Genomic DNA, 21,569 nt, shown 5'->3' with positions numbered 1-21,569 from the left:
GAGACATAGTTGCAGACATGTGATTCTTAAGTAAGCCTAATTTGTTTCTTTCCATTTTATGCGTTGATGTTCGTCACACGAGTAGGTGCATAAAACACAGGATGGACGAATTCCGATCACCTTCCAGTTTTTTGTACACAAACATTTACATACAATACAGGAGTAGTGGCTGTGTAAAGGTTTATCTGGGAATGATCTTAAAGTTACGGTGCATGAACATTTAGACCATACATATACAGTATATATATATATATATATATATATATATACATATTATATATATATATGGTAGCATAGCTAGTAGTGTAGTGGTTCAAGTTGCTGTTCTTGGACCCAAAGGTCCCAGGTTTGAGCCTCACCTCTGGCTGCAGTACCCTTGAGCAAGGTACTTACCCTAAAAATTGTTGCAGTGAAAAAATTACCCAGCTGTGTAAATGGGTAAATAATTATAATCTCATCACTGTAAGCTGCTTTGGAGAAAAGCATCAACTAAATGAATAAATCTAAATGTACATGAGCTGGAGAGATCTTGGGCAAAGTGAGTCCAGAAAAGAGGAGTTGTCAGACCCTTCTTGAATGTGAGCAGCGTTTCAGCAGTTCTGAGTGACAGGGGGAGGTCATCCCACCAGAACTGAGAACCTCCGTGCTTTACTTTTCACGTGCGGGACCACCAAATGGGCAATGTACATGAGCAAAGTGGTCTGGCTGGGGTGTAGAGGTTGATCAAATCTCGATATGTACAGTAGAGCGTTTGGTCAATTCAGTAGAAGTACCTTGGTTAAAGGTATTACAGCAGGGGCAGTTTGAACCTGGGACCTTCCGATTACATGGTGGCAAGCTTGTCCGCTACTGTACCTACTGCCATAGGTAAACCTGCTGCTGACTTAATGCTGGACTCAGATCAGTTAATATCAGTGTGGACTTATTACTGTACATGGGTTAAATGAAAACTGATAAAGCAAAGGTACTAGAGCTACATCCTCGGTGCTTTTATAAGGGATGCCCTCTTCAAGCAGTTCAAAACATATCATTTAACCTTTACAAGTTATGCAAAACTGCGTCAGTTTTTAGGCATGGGTCATATGACAATTCACGAACCACACAGCCACCATCAACTCGTTTCTTTCATCACACGCTCTCTGCGCCATAAATATATCGTAGCGTCTCACTCTGAAATTTTCCTTACATCTGTAAACCCCCCTCTGAGTCTGATTGATTCCGCCTTATTGCTCTAGGTTGCCCATGTGTGCTGTACCAGGGCCCATAGTACTAGCCTGCATAGTAGGGCTCTGGCAGTACCCCAACACCCCAGCAGTCAGGCAGACAGGTGAGACAAGGGCTCTGATTCAGTCCTTCATCCTCTTCTGACTCAGCAGTGACACAAGGAGCCCGGTCCCGGTGCACGACAGCACCCGGCGACTTGCTCCTCGGGCAGCCCGTTGAAAGAGCATAAACAGAAATAAACACTGGCAACTAGGCGGCGAGACAGGTTGAGGGGAATCATATTGCTTCGAGCTGCTATTCGCCGGCACTGTGCCATTTAGGCTCACGTCCTCCGTTGTGCGCTCTCGCTTAGCAGGGATGAAATGCCTGTCGCTGGAGGGGTGGAATTCTCCCAACCTCGAACCATGACTGTCCCCCTCCCTTTTACTTTAGGAGGTTATTCATCAAGCTCAGATCTGCTCTCGGGCTCCGATAGCGTACCCTCAGTTGTGCTCATTAGCACCAGGTGTGCATCAGTGTGTGTCCCGCCCACTGAGGGAGTGTATATCGTTATAAGGGAAAAATTAGACAGCTTCACACACAGCCCCTGCGGAAGCATCGCTGATGACTCTGCTGTGACGTTGCTTTGTGTTGACACCTGCTTCTGGATTGATCAAGAAAGCGAGGTCTATTAAATTTGCTGCTTGACCCTGCGTGCTTGCGATGCTGCTATTGAAGAGGAAGACCCGGGGGTCTGATTTTAGTCACGCACCACATGCGCCATTTGAGTAGCTGTACTCTGAATTAAAATGCCCTAATATAAACGGCTTTTAGAAAATACACCCAGGTAGGGTATCGGAAGCGTTCTGCAGTTTATTTTGCACTGAATAATTTGAAAATGATTCAAAGCAATAAAAAGCCTAACATTTTATACAGCAGACATGCTGACCCATTCACTCCTGTATCATTTTAACTGTCAGAATTAAAAATTGACATTAGCTTATAACAGAAGTGCACTTCTAAAATTAAAAGGTTGCCTACTCTGTGATTTTTTTTTTTCAAATTTAAATAGTACTTCAAATATATAACCATGCAATACTGTTAATGAGGTTTCAGGCTCTCGCTCCGATATCATTTCATTGAGCATCTCACGCCTTTTCCATGTATGTGTGTGTGGTTAAGGGCACGCTGCACGTTAACGCATAGGCTCATCATATGAGGATATAAACATTTAAATATTTACAAGGGTAGTGATAGTGAACGCTTGCTGTGTTTGGTTTCCGTTGCATTGGTTCGAAGCATTATCTGGAAAGGGAATAACTACTTGGTTTTGTGGTTATGTAAGGAGTTGTTCAACTTTGTCGTGACTCAGATGAAATTTTTGTTTTGTGTCACATTTCCCCCACGCGAGGCTCATTGACAGAGATCTCCAAGGCTTTTTAGATGTCTGAGTCTTTCATCTAAGGCATTGTCTCTAAAAATGCCTTTGCTGCTTTGCAGTGGATCATTACGCAGCCGTGACCTAAATCTTGGAGACGCTTGCGTTTCCTTTTATTTATGCATTTGTTGTATTGATTATTCATCTTAACAGTGAGTATCCCATGGAGGGCGTAGTGGTGCAGTCAACTTGGCCTGTGCCTACTCTCTGGTGGGTCTGGGATTTGAGTCCCGCTTGGGGTGCCTTGTGATGGACTGGCGTCCCCTCCTTGGTGTGTCCCCTCCCCCTCCAGCCCTATGCCTTGTGTTAGGCTCCAGTTCACCGCGACCCTGCTTGGGACAAGCGGTTTCAGTCACTGTGTGTGTGTGAGAGTATCCCATTTTCCCGACTAACTCACCCGACACTGTCTAATATTTTTGGATCTCAAATGGCTTTTTCGGTATTCCCTGTAGATTCATTCCAAACGGCAACAGGTTCTTGATTTTCCCAGTTACTTTGAATGTTTCAAATCGCATTCATCGCATTATTATTGCTCAGCAGTCAAAAATGGCGATACATTCCTTGTGAAGCTCTCTGAATGAGTGTTGATGAGTTTGAGAAAGTCTCAGGTCTGATTTGTATGATGCATTAGAGACACTGCAAGGGATTTATTTCAGTCTTTCTTTCCTTCTTTTGGGAGTCAATATTTCGTTTTGAGCTTTCAGCACTATGAGAATAACCCGCATTTTCAGGAAAAACTGTTTACTATAAAATACCTTAGTAAATAAAATCTGTTTTAATGGAGTTCCATGTTCAAAACAGCCACATTGTGTAGGACAGTCTTACGGATTCCATATATCAGTTTTATGGATCACTCTCCGCATGGTGAAACCCGCATTCTGTCATACGCAAATATTCCAGATGAAACCACAAACAACGTCTCTTTTAATCTCTCCTCTCGGTGTGCTGCCTAGAGAGGCTCTCGGTGCACTTTGCACAAACAAGATGTGTCTGACCTCCATGACCACTGCGCGCTGGAATGGAAGCGTTTGCTCACGGCCTCTGTCCGTCGGCACGTTTGGCTGAGCATGGGCCGCAATTTGGCGAGCCTGATGAAGTTGGCACGCAAGACGGACGACAGCTGCCTTTGCCATAATTCACCTCTTCCGTTCGTTCCTTTTCTAATGCTTTATGTCATGGGTGTCCTTGATGCCTGCTTTTTTCCGGCACGGTTTTATGTTTCGGATGCTGTCCCGGAACCGCACTCTCGTTCCAGTGCATGAACACGGTCCCTTCTTTCCTAAAGCTGTCTGGTACTGCCGCGCTGTCTTTCCTTTCTTCGCTTTTCATTTACCTTGGTCTCAGCACATGCCCTCAAACCCGTTGCTTTTTTTCTCTTCCTTTACCGGTAACGCGATAAACACGATCCTCTCGTCTGCAACGTAGACGGTGCTCAAGCTGCAAGGCCGCTGGAGTGCCGCCGTTGAATCTCTTTCAACTGCCATTTTTATTTTATTCATATCGGTCTGTTCCTCGAGGACTCTCTGCCTTGAAAGGATGGAGCCCCCAAACCCCAAATCTTTCCATTTTTTTCTCCAGCCGGCGGTGTAGCGCCTGTCGGCCCTTGTAGGCTCTCGCTGGAGTGACTCTGCTCTTCTGGGCTTTGCTTTAGCCACTCGGGGGCAGGGGGAGGAGGATACAAACAGGAATAGAATAACAAAATAGAAGGCAATGGAACACAGGCTGAGTAATAACACAGAACCATGGGGAGGCATTTGGAAAGTTTTTTTTTTTTATATATATATATATATATATATATATATCTTTTATCATTGGAGCCCCTCACTGAGTTTTGCCCAGGCAGCCTGTTTCAACATATACCCTTCTGCCAGCAGGCATCTTGGCTTCGGTATACAGCCCACGTGGCTCTAGTCCCAATTATAAGAGCAGCACCAGTGCCGCTTGCATGCGATGCCGGTGTCTTCCGGTGTTGCTGCTGAAGTTCCAGAGTGGACCCAACATCGTGGTACAACTGGTGTCCTCTGCACTCGTGGATGGGCATCACTTGTGTATTGTACAATGCCGTAAATCACCCAATACGGCTGGGATACTACAAACACTGAACAGTTTTTTTCCCCACAGTTCCACCATTTACATTTATTTATTTAGCAGACTCTTTTCTCCAAAGGGACTTCCAGTGAACTCTATGTAGTGTTATGAGCCCACACACCTTATTCACCAAGGTGACTTACACTGCTAGATACACTACTTACACTGGGTCACTCATCCATACATCAGTGGAACACACTATAGGAAACCTGAACAGCATGTCTTTGGACTGTGGGAGGAAACCAGAGCACCTGGAAGAAACCTACACGGGCACAGGGAGAACACACAAACTCCACACAGACTGAGTGGGGATCAAACCCATGTCCTCTTGCACCACCCAGGCACTGCAAGACAGCAGCGCTACTCGCTGTGCCACCGTGCCGCAGCATTAAAATCAATACAAATTTTTTTGTTGTATTCTTTGCGCGTGACAAAAAAAAAAAAAAATCTATTTTTTAATTACATGTAACAGTAGCCCTATGTTTAGGCCCAGATTCTTGTATTTAATTCTTCATCCTTGTAAGTTAGCAGCGCTGAACACCTGGAGCACAGGGATAATTTGTACTAATTAAATAAAGTAAGTTTAATGAATGGCGTGCCAACAGATTCCGTGTCTCCCCAGGACAGGGGAGCGATACCTCTGCTCTCCCTCGCTCTCTCGCTGTCATTTTCCAGGCATGCTGCGGTAATTATCGTGTGTTTGCGGTGTCCTTGGCCCTCCAATGGCACCAGGCGGTGCTTCGCGGCGGCTCTGTCAGCCACTCAGGCCCATCCGCAAGGCCACACTCACCTTGTTAGCCTTTTAATTAGGCCGAGCAGTTAATAGCCCCTCACCTGCCTGCGTGTCAGCACCCCCCGCACACACCCCCTCCTGAGTTTGTATCTTCTAGTCAATATCCAAAAAGCCGGAGAGCGCAGAGCACTCTGTCATTAGAGGGAAACCAATATGCATTCAGATGGAGAAGACAAAAAAAAAAAAAGCGTTTTGTCGAAGGAAGGAACGGGAAACTTGGCAGAGCTCGACCTACTAATTTCTACTTTTACGATTCCTTTTTTTTTTAGATATCATACAAGAAACAGGCCACACACATCTACGCACACCAGGACAGGATGTCCCTAGCACCGAGGGGGGCAATAAAATCAAATAAAAACATGTGGCGCTCTGCTCGAGAATTCAGGCTGCTTATTGACTTTTTCTTTTTTTTTCCTTTTACACGTTTTTTTTTTGTTTTCGTTTAACAGCGCAGCCCGAGTACTTAGCATTTAAATGACGCGGTGCCGGAAGGATCAGCCATGCTGTTCCTAGGGGCAGCTCCGCGTATGGGCGGCGGGCAGCTGGAGGCAGAGGCGCACGGGCTCTGCATGCTGCCTTAGGGCCCTGTAGGAAGGGACTGTAGGGAATGACAGTGAGCAGCTCAGATGCCTCATTGACTGACTGAACAGCCCATTCATTTACTAATTACCCCATTCATTATCTCTGTAAGTGCATTTGGTTCCAACAATCGAGAGATTTGTAAGTAGTTTTTTTTTTCTTTCATTCCATCCAGTTACAAAACCGTAGCAGTGGTTCTACAATGACAATAAAGCTTTATACATAGCGCTCAGATAGAATAATCATTATATCAGCGGCTCTGCAATGCCATAGCCAAATATAATGTGATTATTTTTATAACATACGGTTCAAGTTGGTCGTGCGCTCGTGCAAGATGATGATGAGGAAACTTACGTTTACACGTATTCATCTGGCAGACGCTTTTCTCGAAAGCGACGTACATCTCATAGAAAATACGATTTCTGCGCTACATTAGGAGGAAGAGAGACATAGCTGTAGATGTGTGATTCTTAATTACAGTTCGTTTCCTTCACCGTATGCACCAACGTTCATCACGCAAGTAGCTGCATAAAACTTTACCAGAATAATACCGATTCCTATTCACCTTCCTAGTAGTTTTTTTTTTTGAGTTTTTTTATGTCTGTTCGCTCATTCATCCATCCATCCATCCACCCATCCATCCATCCATCCATAAATGATGGACAAGTGTGACCTCTGGTTCTTTGACATATTGAACCAAGTTCCCGGTGGATTAACAACGAACTCAGATGAAGAACTGCAATGAATGAAAAGTGTATTATATGGTAACACCAGTGAGTTCCACAGAGTGTAGAGTATAGTGCACAGAAGAACTGCAAATTCAATCCACTGTTAGATCTTTTGCAGCGGCAAAAAATGTTTTTTTTTTTCTGATTTAAGGAGTAGCCGGAGCTAGTTTTATCCAGATGGTGTAGGTGTGCAGTGAGATCTAGGCCGCTGCATGCATTGGTGTAACGTGAGATATATACCGTTGACCTCCCCATAATAATAAAGTGTCCAGCGCTGTATCCTTTACACCTATTGTATGATTTTACTGCTCAGACAGGCATGCCACTGCGGGACTGCACGTCCTGCCTGTACAAATGTAAGAGATGTACGCGGTGACCAAGTGTCCCTTGGAGACAAAAATTTTTCAGCAGTCTGTAGAAAATCAGATCTTCTCTGGCCTTGATGGCAGTAAAATTCACAGTGTGTCTTTGTATCACCTCCATGTTTGAAACTATGTGGAGGTGTAAGTACAAGCATGTTGATGTACTGTGCTGCTGCATTATAGAAAAAAAAAAAACTGCCGATGAAACAAAATGGGCAGCAACACCAACACAACACATGGACTGTTGAAATGCTAATTGATCGTTTTAAGCTCTCTGACAAGTGTCCTATTGTGCAGTCCAAAACCTGAAGGGCTGTCAGCCCACTGAATTTTGCCTTGCAGCTCTTGGCCATATGGTGAAGTGTTTGCTTTTTGGAGGAATGCTGCCGCGCTAGTTATGGAAAGCAGACGATGTCGGCCACAACGGTGTCGTGCATGTGTGCCAGTGGCTACAGCTCTAACTTCATCTCGTTGCATTCGCCGTTCCTCAGCCGAGTATTTCGTCGGTTTTCTTAAACGGTTTGCTTTAACTTTTGTTGGGATAATTTAGTTAATATTTTTTCAAGTAAAGTGGCTTTTTCAATTCAACGATATACAGCTGGTACAGTATATGGTTAAACAATTCAATTTTTTTCTATTCTTTTATATATTCTATTCCATTATATACACAGATGCCCTTCGACTTCCGATGGTTCGACTTACGATTTTTCGACTTTACAATGGTGGGCTGGCGAGCCGCATCTCCCAGTCTACCTCGTGGTTGCTATACAGATACCCCCCTGTATCTACGTTGTGTTTTGTCCATCGATAATGTCACAGAAACGTCCATCTGTGTCTCCTGCTACTGATGAGAAGAAGAAGAGGAGGGAAATTACTCTTGAGGAGAAACTCAAGATAATTGCCCAGCATGAAGGCGGCAAGCCCGTAATGGCCATCGCACGTATGCTAGCCTATGATGTTCGGAAGGTTATGTGTATTAAATGCATTTTCCATTTACGATATTTTTTGACTTGCGATGGATCCTGCGGAACGTAATCCCTTACGTAAATCGGAGATCACCTGTATTCTGTTTTTTTAGATTCTGTTTTTACCATATGGGCAGCAGAGTCATACTGAGTTCTATGCTCCTGGCCAAAGAACTTAGTGGGAGTGAAATAAATATATCAAAACTTATTTTATTTGAGAGTTTAGCAGAAAGATTCTTTTGTTTAACTTCTTTATCTTTTACCTGTAGCCTTTGCCCAAGGAGCCATCTTAAGGGATTCAGAGCACCGAGGGGAGGTGAGTCCAAAGTACTTTGTTCTATGTACACTGTTTTAACTGCTCGTATTTCTCAATGTTTTACTCATCTAACATTACAGTAAAGCCCTAAGACCTGTTCCTACACAGGCAGTCAGCTGTGTTCCCAGGATAACAGCAGAGACGCCAAGTTCTCTGTGAGCTCCGATGTCATCCTGCTCCATTCAGGCATCATGGCTATGAAATTGTATGAAATCCCTTTATTGGGTCGATTTTCTTCTTTCTCTCTTTGATTGTGATTGGTCCGGAGCCGCTTACTTCATCAGCACCGAGGTGGAACAACATTAGTGGGTAATCAGGATATCTGAAGCTTGGAGATGACTGTTTCCCACCTGGCAGGGAAATGTAAAAAACTAGTGTTACAAAGGGGACCTGCTATCCACAGTCACATATGCTGAAATACAGCCAAGTTCCTGACAATGAGAGGGACGGTGGAAGGTGGAGTGGGCTGGGTACTGTTGTACTTAATAAGATAAATATACAGCCCAGCTGCCATTTGTCAATGCCACTTACACTTCGCAACTTCCTCTGGAGGGGCCATTGAATGTCTCTAGCAAGCAGGAAGAGAGGAAAGAGGTATTGAAAGATCCTGTGGAGGAAGAAGAGATAAGAGAGACGGTCTTGCGAGAGGGTGTGGGTCTCTCTGGTGCTACCCACTGGCTTGTCCTTTACATGTTGTGACACACTGCACCTCTGAACACGTAAAATGCACAGGACCCCAGTGACTTGTAGACCTGAGACTGTGCCTTTATGTCAGGATTTTACTCATGAGCTGTGCGGTGAAATTCACCTGTTCACTTCTCAGCTTTTCCATACTCAAGAGTTATTTATGATGGTCAAGCACTGCTGACACATAACATGTCCAGGTTTCATTTGAGTTTCTTGAGCCAATAGCGGATTCAAGTGGCTCTGTCTAGCCTAAAGGCTGGAAAAAATAAAGTCTTCCTCGTTTGCCAGTCCCAAACTGAAAACAAAAGGCACTGTTATGTAGCAAAGGTCCTTGAAGTCAGGTCCATGGTAACATAAAGCAGACTGTGTTACTCACTTAAACAGCACTCTGATTTTTCCATTGACTGGCATCATCCCCCAGGTTTACAGGGGTTGCCACTCACACTGTTTCCAGTCACAAATGGAAGCATCCAAGGAAAGTATTCAGCAGGCTTTAAAATCACTGATGTAATATTGTGAAGAATTTCTTACATTGTTAATCATCCAGTTGATTATTATAGGACAGGTCTTTCGGTTAAGCTCTTTCTGAAACTGAGGACTAAGAACTAAAGAAGAATCCCCGGAAAGCCCGACTAGGCTCAGATTCAGATTTTTTTATATTCTATTTTATTCAGGGTCTATTTGTAAAGGAGAACTGACTGTGTTGGAGAAAAGGATCTGCTTAAATGAATAAATGTAACTGTAGAACTAATCAAGAGCAACATATAAAAGTAAAAGACATTGATGACATGACAATAAGCAATAAACATCCAAACTAGATATCAGTAAGCCAAAAACATTTGTAGTCCTCTTGTAAAACATATTTGTATTCTGGGCTTCAGCTCCACAAAAGAGATGAGGGGATTTATTTGCAGTAGCTTGGAGGTTATTCCAGTACTGGGAAGGAAGGTACTCAGAAGATTGTATTTATTTTCTTTAACCAAATTCTCCTCTGTTTGAATCTTCAGAAGAGATCAGCTATACAAATGAAAATTGTATGCATAATTTTCAGGTATCTGAATAGTTCCAAAGAATAGCTTCATCAAATATATCGGGTTTTTTTCTCCTTTCTTTTTTAAACAATAACAAATAACCCAAGATTTTCATACAATGTATAATAATAAGCAATGGCTTCTCAATATGTGTTAATTTTTGTGGGCACAGAGTGAAGTGTATTACAGATTCAGAGATTATTGTATGATGTTCATAAATTGTGGAACATTATGAAAAATCTATTACCAGAAAAAATGTTTTGCTCTATGTCAGCAGGAAGAAAAAGCTTGAAAATGTCTACCAACGTGCCAATATGTCTTTATGAAGATACATCTTCGCTGAAGTTCTATTCATCTGTATGACATTTGATGTGTTTGCACTCAGCTAATGACACTTTAATTAATTAGATCTGAAGCATGTAAATATATTTTTTACAGTATTCAAACAACTTTTAATTTAACAAGGTTTAATTATGATATTGAAAGGGGATTAGACCATGACCATGAACATTATCATGGGCCCAAAAACGAGTTTCTCGTTCAACCAAATCCAAACCATTTACTTAAACTGTAAACTTGGCTCGGTGTAGAGCCCTGTGACACACCATTAGTTACTTTAAATCTTTTAAAAAAACTAAATACTAAGATTGATTTTTCATGATGAAGTCTTTAGCGTATTACGTGGTAGAAAGCCATGGGTCATTACATCCCTCCTACCTGTTTAGTGTTTACTGGGAGTTGTCAGTTACATGTTACAGCGAAAAACTGGTGCTGGAGGTAATTCATACAGATGTTGACACCAAGAGGCTTAATTATAGACCAACCGTTAACATAAAACTTCATAAAAATCGAAGATAAGGGACTTGAAGCCAAAACACCCACAAATGGGAGGGTATATTGGACAATTGATCTCTCTCATGGCGTTCACAGAGAAAACCAAATGAATCACTGGCAATTACCAGGAACAGGGAGATAGTGGATAATAGATGCCTCATAAATATTTATTTGTAACGGCTTCAGATTTATGAAATTCTGTTCAGATTTGCTAAATCACATTTAAGTCTTTTTAAAGATTCATATTGGCAGTTTAGAATGTCAGACTTACAAATCCCCTTTGTGAATCATTTATGTAGAAAAACTGAGGTAGTATGGGTATTTCTGCAAAACCTCTGAATTATTCCTAAATACTGTACAAATGGACATAAACATGACAGTACATGTATTATGCTTCAGTAGGGTGTCAATATTTTGCGGGTTTTACCGACACGCTGACATGTTTTGATCACAATGTAAAATAATTGCTTGCAGAATGCACTCAATATTTTAAACCACACATATTTTTGCAGGGAATACTGGGGAAAGTGTTCTGCTTTCCCTCTGCTGATAAATCCTTGTCACACTATATTTTAATAATACACTGGAATAACTCCCACAAACTGATCTGCTTGACAGTTCTCTCCTGAAGTGGAGAGATTGGGGTGACGGTAATTTTATTTTTAATCTTAAATTTACTTTCACCACAACCGCCCTCCCAGTTGTATCCCTTTTGTACGCTCTTCATGGCCTCACAAAGACTGGTAAGAGTCTCCTGAGGATGTACGCAAACACACTCCATGTATAACACTGTAATTTGAGAGAGGATATGTGGGTCAGAGAGTTGGACCGTTCAACAGTTCTTTGCTAAAAATATAAAAATCCTGATTTGCGGTCTGGGAGTCCACAACAGAGTTTGATTTATTATTTAGGGAGAGTGGCTAATTTTGGAGGAGGGATGGACCATAATTAACTTCCTTTGATTAACCCAGGGCATTTTGTATTGCTTTGTCCGTTTTTTTTTTTTTCCCATCCACCTCTAGGTTCTCTACGAATTGCTCACTAGTTATATTTAATAACAGTGACAGCCCTGAAGGCATGTGTGTATCGGTTCAATGGACGGTGAATTTCTTCCTCTGTGGCATCCTTAAATGGGGCAGAGTGAAAGGAAAACTGCCAAATTTGCATTCGTACACTCACTTTATCTCTTGTACACACAAATGAAAATGCAAAAACGGACACACTTTACAAGGCTTTCATGGTTACGTGTGTCCAAAAAAAAAAAAATGTTCAGGATGTGCTCTTTGTCATTGTCTGACTCTGAATACCTTCTTTGTCTACCAGCCGGTTAGCTTAGTTCTGCTGGAAGTATCGATTGACGTCTGACTGCCTTTAATTGGTTATATCTTCCAGAACATTCCAAGAGTTTGAGCTCTAGCCCTGATATCAAAGTAGGCTGTGTAGTTGTATAAAATCACATTCTTAACCTGTGTACCGAGTACAATTTGGCTGTTGTTATTTATATTATTATTTATCATTACTATTGTTTGTCTTTCTATTACCAGATTAAAATGGCATGTTCCATAAAAAATGCTCTTTGCTAATCCATCGGCTCAGAGTCAGCTCATCTCCCGAAAAATTTATACAGCAGCACTTTTAAACATTAGTCTCCTGGTGTTGATCTTTAACTGGCAAAGAAAAGTCAGCAGAATTTGAACATAAAGAACAGTGCTCTTGGATCCATGTTCGTGGAGCAGTGCAAGAGTGCAGTGCTTATACTCTATTTGGAAAGCTGGCTTCACTGTGCTTGGGAAAAGTCTCATAATTAAAACAATCAAAAAGAAACAGATCTCACTAGTCCTTCATGTTAATTCGTTTAGCTGGCACTCTTCTCCAAAGCAGCTTTTGATTGTTAAGGTTACAATTATTTACCCATTTATACAGCTGGGTAATTTAGGGTAAGTACTTTGCTCAAGGGTACTATAGCCAGAGGTGAGACTTAAACCTGCAACCTTTGGGTCCAAAAGCAGCAGCTCTAACCACTACAGTGCCAGCTGTTTCGCACATTATTTTAAGGATGCGTGCAGCAAGGCCATTGCTTAAGAGCAGGGGAGGCTGTTGACATTCCAGTTGGCTCGGATCTTAATTATCAGCCGCCAGGTCACGTCGAATAATCAGCTAGTTCAGGTTCGATTCCAGGACCAAACAGGTGCTAATTGCTGACTGAATTGCAGCGACTGGAATTCTTAACCTCTCTGCAGAATGTCAGTCAAGCAGCACTGGCCCCCCGTTACCCGTGTAATGACTGAAGAGGCGTGATGGAGACGAGGGGTGTGTGCCGTGTGTGAGAATGAAGGAGGAGAGTGAGCTGGAGAACAGGGAGCGGGCGCAGGCCGAGCTGAGGGAGGAAAGAGGAGGAGTGAAGGCGATGGCTCTGAGATGCGGGGAGGTGCTGCACTGCGCTGCCCTTTCTTGGTATGCAACTCCACACTCCCCTCGCCTCAAGTAGCTTCATGCACGATAGCACAAACAGTCAGCAAGGCCCGGCCGCCATGCTGCCTCCGCCGTCTCACCAGAGCCGTGCTGCCAACCTTCCCCGGTACGCAGACACGCACTCCGACCCCTGCCGTCCAGCTCCGAGGCATCCATACTGGTCAAACACCCGCCGACAGCCTGCTTTTACTACATGCTGCATCAAACGTTGCTCACAGTGGTAGGTACAACCGGTCCGGTTATTTACATCGTGCATTCAACAAACTGAGGCTCCCGAGGAAAAATATAGACCGTGCCCGTTTGCCAGGAAGCTCTTGTGTTTGAAGAACTAATGCTAACATTCAAGGGCTCTCCTTACAAAGATTAAAGCAGCAAGAACGCCGGGAGAAAGGAAGGGAAGGAGGCGTGCCGGGAAACGGCGGCTCGCTTTCGCCGGGGCTCTAAGAGGAGCGGCACACGGGAGAGGACTGCGGGAAAAAAAGACAAACGCTTCCTCCCTCGTGTTACAAGGACAATTATGTCCCTCGGAAAAATAAAGTCAGAACGGCAGTAGAGCAGGTAAATAGTGCAGAGCTGTGGGAGAAGACCTGCGCAGAGATCGATGGCCAACGCAGCAACTACAGGGCACCACAGTGCTAATTTTCCTTTTCTTAAAAAAATTTCAGTTCATTTTTCTAGTATTATTTAGGAAAGTCAGCTCTCGAGAGAGGTCACCTTTATATTTGCCATGTACTGCTGTAAATGAATAACCTTTCCTTGTTTGCCTGTTAGCATATTACTCCTAAGTGGTGGAAATTACGTTGTATTATTAATACCGAACAGCACAATTAGTGCAGTTCCAGTATCTGTAAACATATGCACCACAGTACAATCTGCTCAAGTATTTATTGTGAACATGTTTCAGCTGGATAAAGGAGCTTATAGCATGAGCTTAGTGAAAAATCAGGCACGCTTGCCAAAGGACAGTCATGAACTGTACTGTGGAGATCATGATGTTCAGACGCATCAGGAAATTAAACATGAAGTTTAAGCTGTTGCTTGTCAATATTTCAAGCCATCACATATGTGTTTCCTACCTACCTTGAAGGTGAACAAGGTATTATAAAGACTGAATGAGTATGAGCTAATTAATTTACATTTATTTGATACTGTGGTGCATAGTGCCATGGGTTTGGATGGGGTGAAGAAGGATGCACAGGCAGTGTTCATCTCTGGTTTAACAACTGGTTTATTGAACATTGGCACACAGGGAAATGATGCTCTTAGTCCGAGGACCCTGTTTCCTCCAGGACCTGTGCTTCTAGTCAGCCCTCCCAGCCTGCCTAGCACGCCCAGGCTTTCTCTCAATACACCGGCAAACACAGTCACCCATCATTTCCCCTAGTGGTTACACACTTATATTTCACATTTTTTCCCATAATGCAACTATTTACAATAAACAAATCTTCCTGCCTAAACACAGGTCATTACAATACATTTCTGCAAAGCAACTGTTTACCCATTTATATAGATTGACATTTTTATTGAAGCAATGTAGGGTAAGTGAGATTTGAATTTGCAACCTTTGGACCTAAAGACAGCAGGTCTAACCACTACACTACAACCACACTCCATACCTACTAGAAAGGAGTGGCACACTTTAATTTACGAACACATGCCATCCTTCTGTAATGCTGCTGTCAAAGTCCGGCACTGTCTATAATGCAATATTCACACAATCCTTAGGAAAATAAAGTTTCTGGTAACCATTGTCCTACTAGCCTTGTTTCTTTGGCATATTTTGTTCTGACTTTTGGCATTGTTCCCTTTGCTATATTCAATTTGGGCTCTTGTAAACCCCTCGGTATTTCTTGTTGGTGTAGAAATTCACATACTATGGACTGTCAGACCTTTTTTATATCTATCACATATTTTTAAGACATATTCAACTTGACTTGGCGCATCAGCATACCTACTTTTGTAGGTGTGTCACCTTAAAAATCAACTGATTTTGTTTGTGTGTTTATGCCAGAAGTTTTCCATTCTCTTTATAATAAACATCTGGTGTTGCTCCTTGTGTTCCGAATTTTTAGCTCATAGACGATGATGCTGATTCGTTCATTTTCCCATAAAATGTTTCAGTGATCCGCCTCCAGGTGAAATGTCTGAGAAATCTCTAGTTTTCCAGTCTTTAAGACAGGAGTTCAAGGGCCACGTGTCCGGAATACTTCCCAAACCACTTTGGCGAAAGTGCTGGATGGCAGAGGATTCCTTAACGGCAGCAGAAAGGGGGGTGATGCTGTCACGTGTGAGTTTCACTCAGATTCACCCCTGTCTCTTTCTTCAGGCCTAACGACAGCTGTAGAAAGAAAGGATCAGAATTCATTCACCGGGAAAAGCGTCTTGTCTCCATTCACCTGTCCCAGTTCTCAGACTCCACCTCGCCACCCGAAGAAGAGCCTCCATCCATCGCAGACCAACCATTCAGCCCTGCTCACAATTTTGCTCATAGCTGCACCCGCCTGCTTAATGAGGAAGGGGCTCCAGTGAAGGGTGATGCACTGTAGCTCCTTACTGGCCCAGCAGGCTACTTCATACAAAGAATGTGGACAGACAGCTATTCCCATCTTCCTCTGTTTCTTCTAAGGAAAAGACCTTCAGAGGAGCATCTTATTTTCTCTTTTTGTGGTCCCAACACATCGTGAACCCCTCCCAGCTTCCTTGCCAACTGACCTGCTCTCCATTCTGAGATAGTCTGGAATAGAAAAGGAGTTATGGCTGCGTGCACCCTGTGCAGGTCTCCCATGAACAATGCAAATGGGGAGCCGGAGGAGACCTTCAGTGACATCTCCCCTTACCTGGGGACGGGGGACACAGGGATGCTACGGAATGAGAACACTGCTGTGAGAGCACATGTACCCTTTTAAAGGAGGGAAGCCTCGGACGAATGGATTTCCCTCCCTACTTCCAACTGTCGATCCTTGCCTTCTGGGCCCTCTAAAGCTCATCTTCACTTTTTAGTTTCGTCTAATTTCTGTTCCACTGGTTCTGTGTTTTATTGGTTCTGGAGTGGCAGAACTGAGGATAGAGAAAGCTTGTCTGTGTGTGTGTGTGTGTGTGTGTGTGTGTGTGTGTGTAGACAGATTTGAGTCACTGTGAGACACATTATTCTACTGAAGTACTTTTTATGGAGAAGGAAGCTACATGTTTCTGTCTGAGTTATTGCCTTGTTAGGAATGACTTAGAATGGTTACATCTGGGAGATTCTTTTTCTTTTTGATTTGATACCGACTGTGGACATGGATGAGTAATCAACACAATTATTTAGACTTTATATGGTTATATTTATTTGGGAAAATGTAGTAACACATGTTAAATGCTAAATATGTCCATATATTTATCATCATATATCAAATGATATTCAAATATTTTTGTTTAAGATTTCCTCTGTGTATCTTGATATCAGTATGCATAAGTATTGTATAAACCATATAATATATTCAGCAGAATTTTTATGATTTAATCAGTTTTCAGTACAAGGTTCCATGTTATATAGAGGCTTGGAGGATAATTATTTCACTTTTATTGGCTCTCTGAATTTGTTTGATTTTAGATATTTATTTGGGCTGTTCTTTTTCTGAAAATTAATGAATAGTTCTGAAACCCTGTCATGTATTTGGGTTGTTTACTGTCCTGGAATGCCACGAGACAACTGCCTGTGTAATTTCTTCTCTGCGTGAGCAATAGTGATTATATTCAGCCCACCATCTCTCAAAACCCTGAAAAAAAAGAGAGCAAATTGTGAATCCTTGTGTTCAGAGAGGGAATTATTCGCCAGAAATACATAAATAAATATCTGGTCTGGGAATTGATGAGTGTGGCGGAGGAAGAGCCGGGCTCTCCAGAGGGCTAATGTAATTCGCTGCTCTATGAGCTCTGTGCAAAAGGAATTTACTCCATGGAGGATTGGAGCGTTAAAGCTTTACCCACAATGTTTCATCCCTGGTCCCTTACAACATCGTCTTCTCTGTCTCTCTTTATCTGTTTGCATGTTGTTTTATGTACACAAGTACGTACGTGTCTGTTCTGAGCGTGTGTGAGTGCATGTGTGTGTTTCTGTGTTTATCTGTGTGTGTGTGTGTGTGTGTGTTTCTGTGATTTCTCCATCTGTTGCATACCCAAGTATCCCAAGGGTGTGAGGATAAAAGTCAAGCCTTGCTCTCGTCACACAAGGATTATGCTACACAAGAACATCAATACTCAAAGTCTATAATTTCCCCCGGTTTATCCAGCTTTTCTTCCCCGTGTAAATATGTGCTATGTTATGAGACAATAGGCGAAGCGCAGAGATTCAGGTGAAGGTTTTGCAGAGTTAGCCATGATTATAGACATTATGTTGTCTGAGTGCTCATCTCATGCATAGAAATGCATTTGTGCCAGGGCTTACTTTAATGTTGTCAGAGAAAAGGCTTTTGAGAGAGACTTTATTGATAAGTGTTGACTGCAAGTCACTATTAATGCCGAATCGCTTAATTAATTGGAAAACGTAGATGTGAGAAATTTTGTTCATTATGAAGAGCTCTTATTGCATTATCATGGCATATTGTGTGTATGAACATGCTATTCTACTGCACACAGGCTACAGACATCCTCCCAAAACCTGCCATTTCAGAACTTCATCTGGCAACAGCTCTGTCTCTGATTTTTATTCCCTTTGGAGAACAATGAATTATCACTTTTTTTTTTTGTTTTGTTTTTTGGATCATGTGTTCATCGCGTACGGCTTTTTCTGTAATTGTGTACTTCGGCGAAACCAACCATGAAAATGTCATGCTTTCAGTAGCAGTCACACACAGAAACAAAAAAGGTTTTTTTTTTTTTTTTTTTTTTTTGCACTGCACAGAAAATGCCTGTTCATATAAAACAACATCAGCGAATGGAGGACGTGATGAACCTGTATATAGGGAGACGTAAGGAAAGGGAGCAATGCTTTTGTATGTTGTTTGCTCAGTGCCCTCTGTGGATGGGCTCCCACTCTGTGCTTCATCCACACAGCTGGGATGGACCGCTGTGGGCTTCAAAGACAAACCTCATGCTGGTGGAGGGGAAAAGGTATAACTTTATTAAAAGATACATTTACTACAACGTCAGCCCTTGGATTGACTGTTATTGCCGTGATGGGGATTACAGGGCGCAACGTGACAGATTACATGATTTGCTTCCTGAAGCCTTCAGCAGTGTGCTTGTCCAAGTGTTGGCATCCTGCAGTCAGGAACCAGCAGTCGGGGTCACCACCCGGGGACTGCCAACCCCGAGTGCTGCGGCAAACCCCGACGTTACCCTGTTGCTGCCTGCACATTTGCTTTTTATGTTTTTACTAATGGTGATCCATAAAAGACCATTTACTGAGTCGTTTACTGTGGCATTCGGCTAATGAGATCTCGGTGACGAGACGGGTTTAAACAGCATGTCATCACCACTGGCACATGACACGGGTGACCAGCTGGGGGGTGTTAACGCAGGGAGAGTCATCGCCGCTGGAAGAGGGGAGATCAGTTATTTTACCTGGCTTCTGCTTTCCCAGTCAAAGTGTAGACCCAGATATTTACCGCGGCACAGCGGAGCCCAGTCCAGTATTGGACGTGGCATTTGTTTTCCCATATCTGCTGCCAAGTGGTTCTCTGCATGAGGAAGCACACAGCACGCTTTGTCTTTGGCTGTAATTAATGCACACTTGGTCGTGGGGGAAAAAAAGGGAAACGCAATTAACCCAACGGGATCGTTAGTCACACGGTCCACCATCTTATGTGAATCGAGGGGGGATTTCAAAGGGAAACCATTTAAACTAATAAAGTGCTTACTGAAAAAAAAAAAAAAAAAAAAAAAAAAAAAAAAACAGGCAGTCAGCTGTAGCTTATTAAGCATGCAGGACTAAAACTACCAAAATAAGGAGGGAAAAACTAAAGGGGGGGGATGGTCATTTTCAAAGACTGCTGGTAATTTATCATTCTGACTGGGCCAGGCTCTCTGGGTTGTGAATTTTAATAGTGGTTTTTATGGTTTTTAATAAAGTCTGTTTTGCTTATGGCATATATGCAAAGCAAAACCCAGCAGCGCCCTCCGCTTCCCTTTTCGCCACCCTCCTCGGTGAGTTCCAGGACACCGAGAGGAGAACCCAGGTCAGGCTCAGCTGCGCCCTGTCTGCGTGACCGCAGTTTCCCTCCCCAGCTGGGACGACGTCACACGCGGTCACTGCTGCAGCCGTGGACTGCGCAAGTTAAAGTCACCCGTAATTCAACTGACTGGGGTACTTTGGGTCGACCCAGGGAAGAGCCGCCACACATTGTTTCCTTAGGATATAAGTGGTAAGTACTAAAGGGTGAGTGATGAGTGTTCACGACATCCACAGTCAGCCCTGGAGAGTCGTCTCGCCCTGCCCTGCAAACAGGTAGGTAGAGGTTCTTTTATGCAGGATATGTGCATTAGGTGTTTTTTTTTTTTTTTTTTAATTATTTTATGAATATGCTGGTGACAGGTGCCCGGTATCCACATCCCACCAACTCTGTTGTACAAATGGAAGGCAGGGTAATCTGTACACAGCTAAATTTTGAGCTGCAGAGAAAAAAAATCGATTCATATTTTCATTTCTTAGCACGTTTTAGCCTTACGTTTATCGTAGCACATGGTTCCATTTCCTGTGCCCATACCAAACATGTGAGTCACTATGCTGTACGCACACAATGTCTACAATCGCTCTTGGCGAACCAGAGCAGAACCTGGCAACACAGGGCACGGGGGACATACCTCAGACAGGACGCAAGTCCATTGCAATGCACCCCTAGCAGGACTCGAGCCCCAGACCTACCGCACAGGGGGCCCTGGCCAAACCCACTGTGCCACCGCACCCCCTTTCATTATATTGCATGTTATTTTTAATATTTCTAACAGTAGAGGCAGAAAATCGCAGCATCAATCTACATGAACTCCAGCAATGCATAATGAATTTATAACTATGGCGTTAGAGTCTTCAGTGATTTATTTAGCAACCGAGTAGCAGAGTAAGAGATAACCAGCCGCATTGCCAGGATAGACAATGATACATGGACATATAAGGATGGTATTCGTCTATCTTTCCCATGAATTTACCCTGTGGGTTGCTGACTACCATTGCCATTGCACCTGATCAATGAGTGCGACACAGCCTGGGATCCTCGGCTCGCCCTCGGCACGCTGCTCAGACTCCTCCAAAAGCCGCCTTCCCAACCTTAATCACATTTTAAAAGGCACCGCAACAAACTTGCACAAGACAAGGTTTCAGATTAGAGGATTCTTAAGGTATCATACAAAATAAGAAGGATGATGCAACGTAAATCCTTCCTGGGTACATAAAACATGGCACCAGTTAATGTCAGCATCTCCATATGTGAGGATAAAACGTTATCCGCTGCAAAGCCTTCAGGATGAGGAGTTGGGCAGATAGAGTTGGCATCATTTTCGGACCACATGCGTGCTATTAATGTCCACTAGATTTTTAGATGGAGGGGAGGAGAGAGCAAACTCTCCCCATGGAGTATCTTTCTGTCCTCTACTCTCGGGGGTGTTTCACTGCAGATGCTCAAGCTGTACAGGCTGAAACAGCCTCAGGAAGCTCCTCAACATCACCAAACAGATGGCAAAATGCAATAAACAGATGCAAGTAGTTGCTCAATGGGACCAAGTTGGTCATACATGGTTATGGGTTGTATCAGTACTAGATTTATGTATAAAGTCTGAATAATGGTTATGCTTGCAGCTGTGAATGCTTGCGTACGATACTAAGTGGATCCAAGTGCAAGAGTTCACAAGGTGGGAATTCAGGCGAAACACAGCGAGGAATATCAAATCATTGTAGGTCACAGAGTTATGTGCAAAACTTGAGATATCAGGTTTCTTGGAGCTTCTCAGAAACTAAGTGAAACTCTGCAGGGGCTATTTTCAGTCTGTGCCCTTTGTTGTGATCTCTCAGCGTTTGGAAAGGTTACAGGTGTGGTGAGCATCTCGTGATGTTTCTGGAGTGGGTGCCCTCGGAAGGTTCTTATTGAGCAGCAATTCCAG

General features: G+C 43.1%; 1 protein-coding gene across 3 annotated transcripts in view; it reads left to right on the top strand.

Annotated features, from left to right (window-relative positions):
- The window catches only part of tafa5l (TAFA chemokine like family member 5, like), a 41,495-nt gene extending 24,904 nt beyond the window's left edge, over positions 1-16,591 (top strand). For all 3 annotated transcript variants that reach the window (XM_029255705.1, XM_029255706.1, XM_029255708.1), the window contains exons 5-6: positions 8,426-8,472; positions 15,823-16,591. In XM_029255705.1, the coding sequence (XP_029111538.1) occupies positions 8,426-8,449 (24 nt within the window). In that variant the 3' untranslated portion in view covers positions 8,450-8,472; positions 15,823-16,591. The remainder of the gene's footprint in view (positions 1-8,425; positions 8,473-15,822) is intronic.
- The last annotated feature ends 4,978 nt before the right edge of the window (positions 16,592-21,569 follow it).

This window comes from Scleropages formosus, chromosome 1 (assembly GCF_900964775.1).
Source record: "Scleropages formosus chromosome 1, fSclFor1.1, whole genome shotgun sequence".
NCBI lineage: Eukaryota > Metazoa > Chordata > Actinopteri > Osteoglossiformes > Osteoglossidae > Scleropages > Scleropages formosus.
Note: the sequence above shows the minus strand (reverse complement) of the source record. Positions and strands in the feature narration are given on the sequence as shown.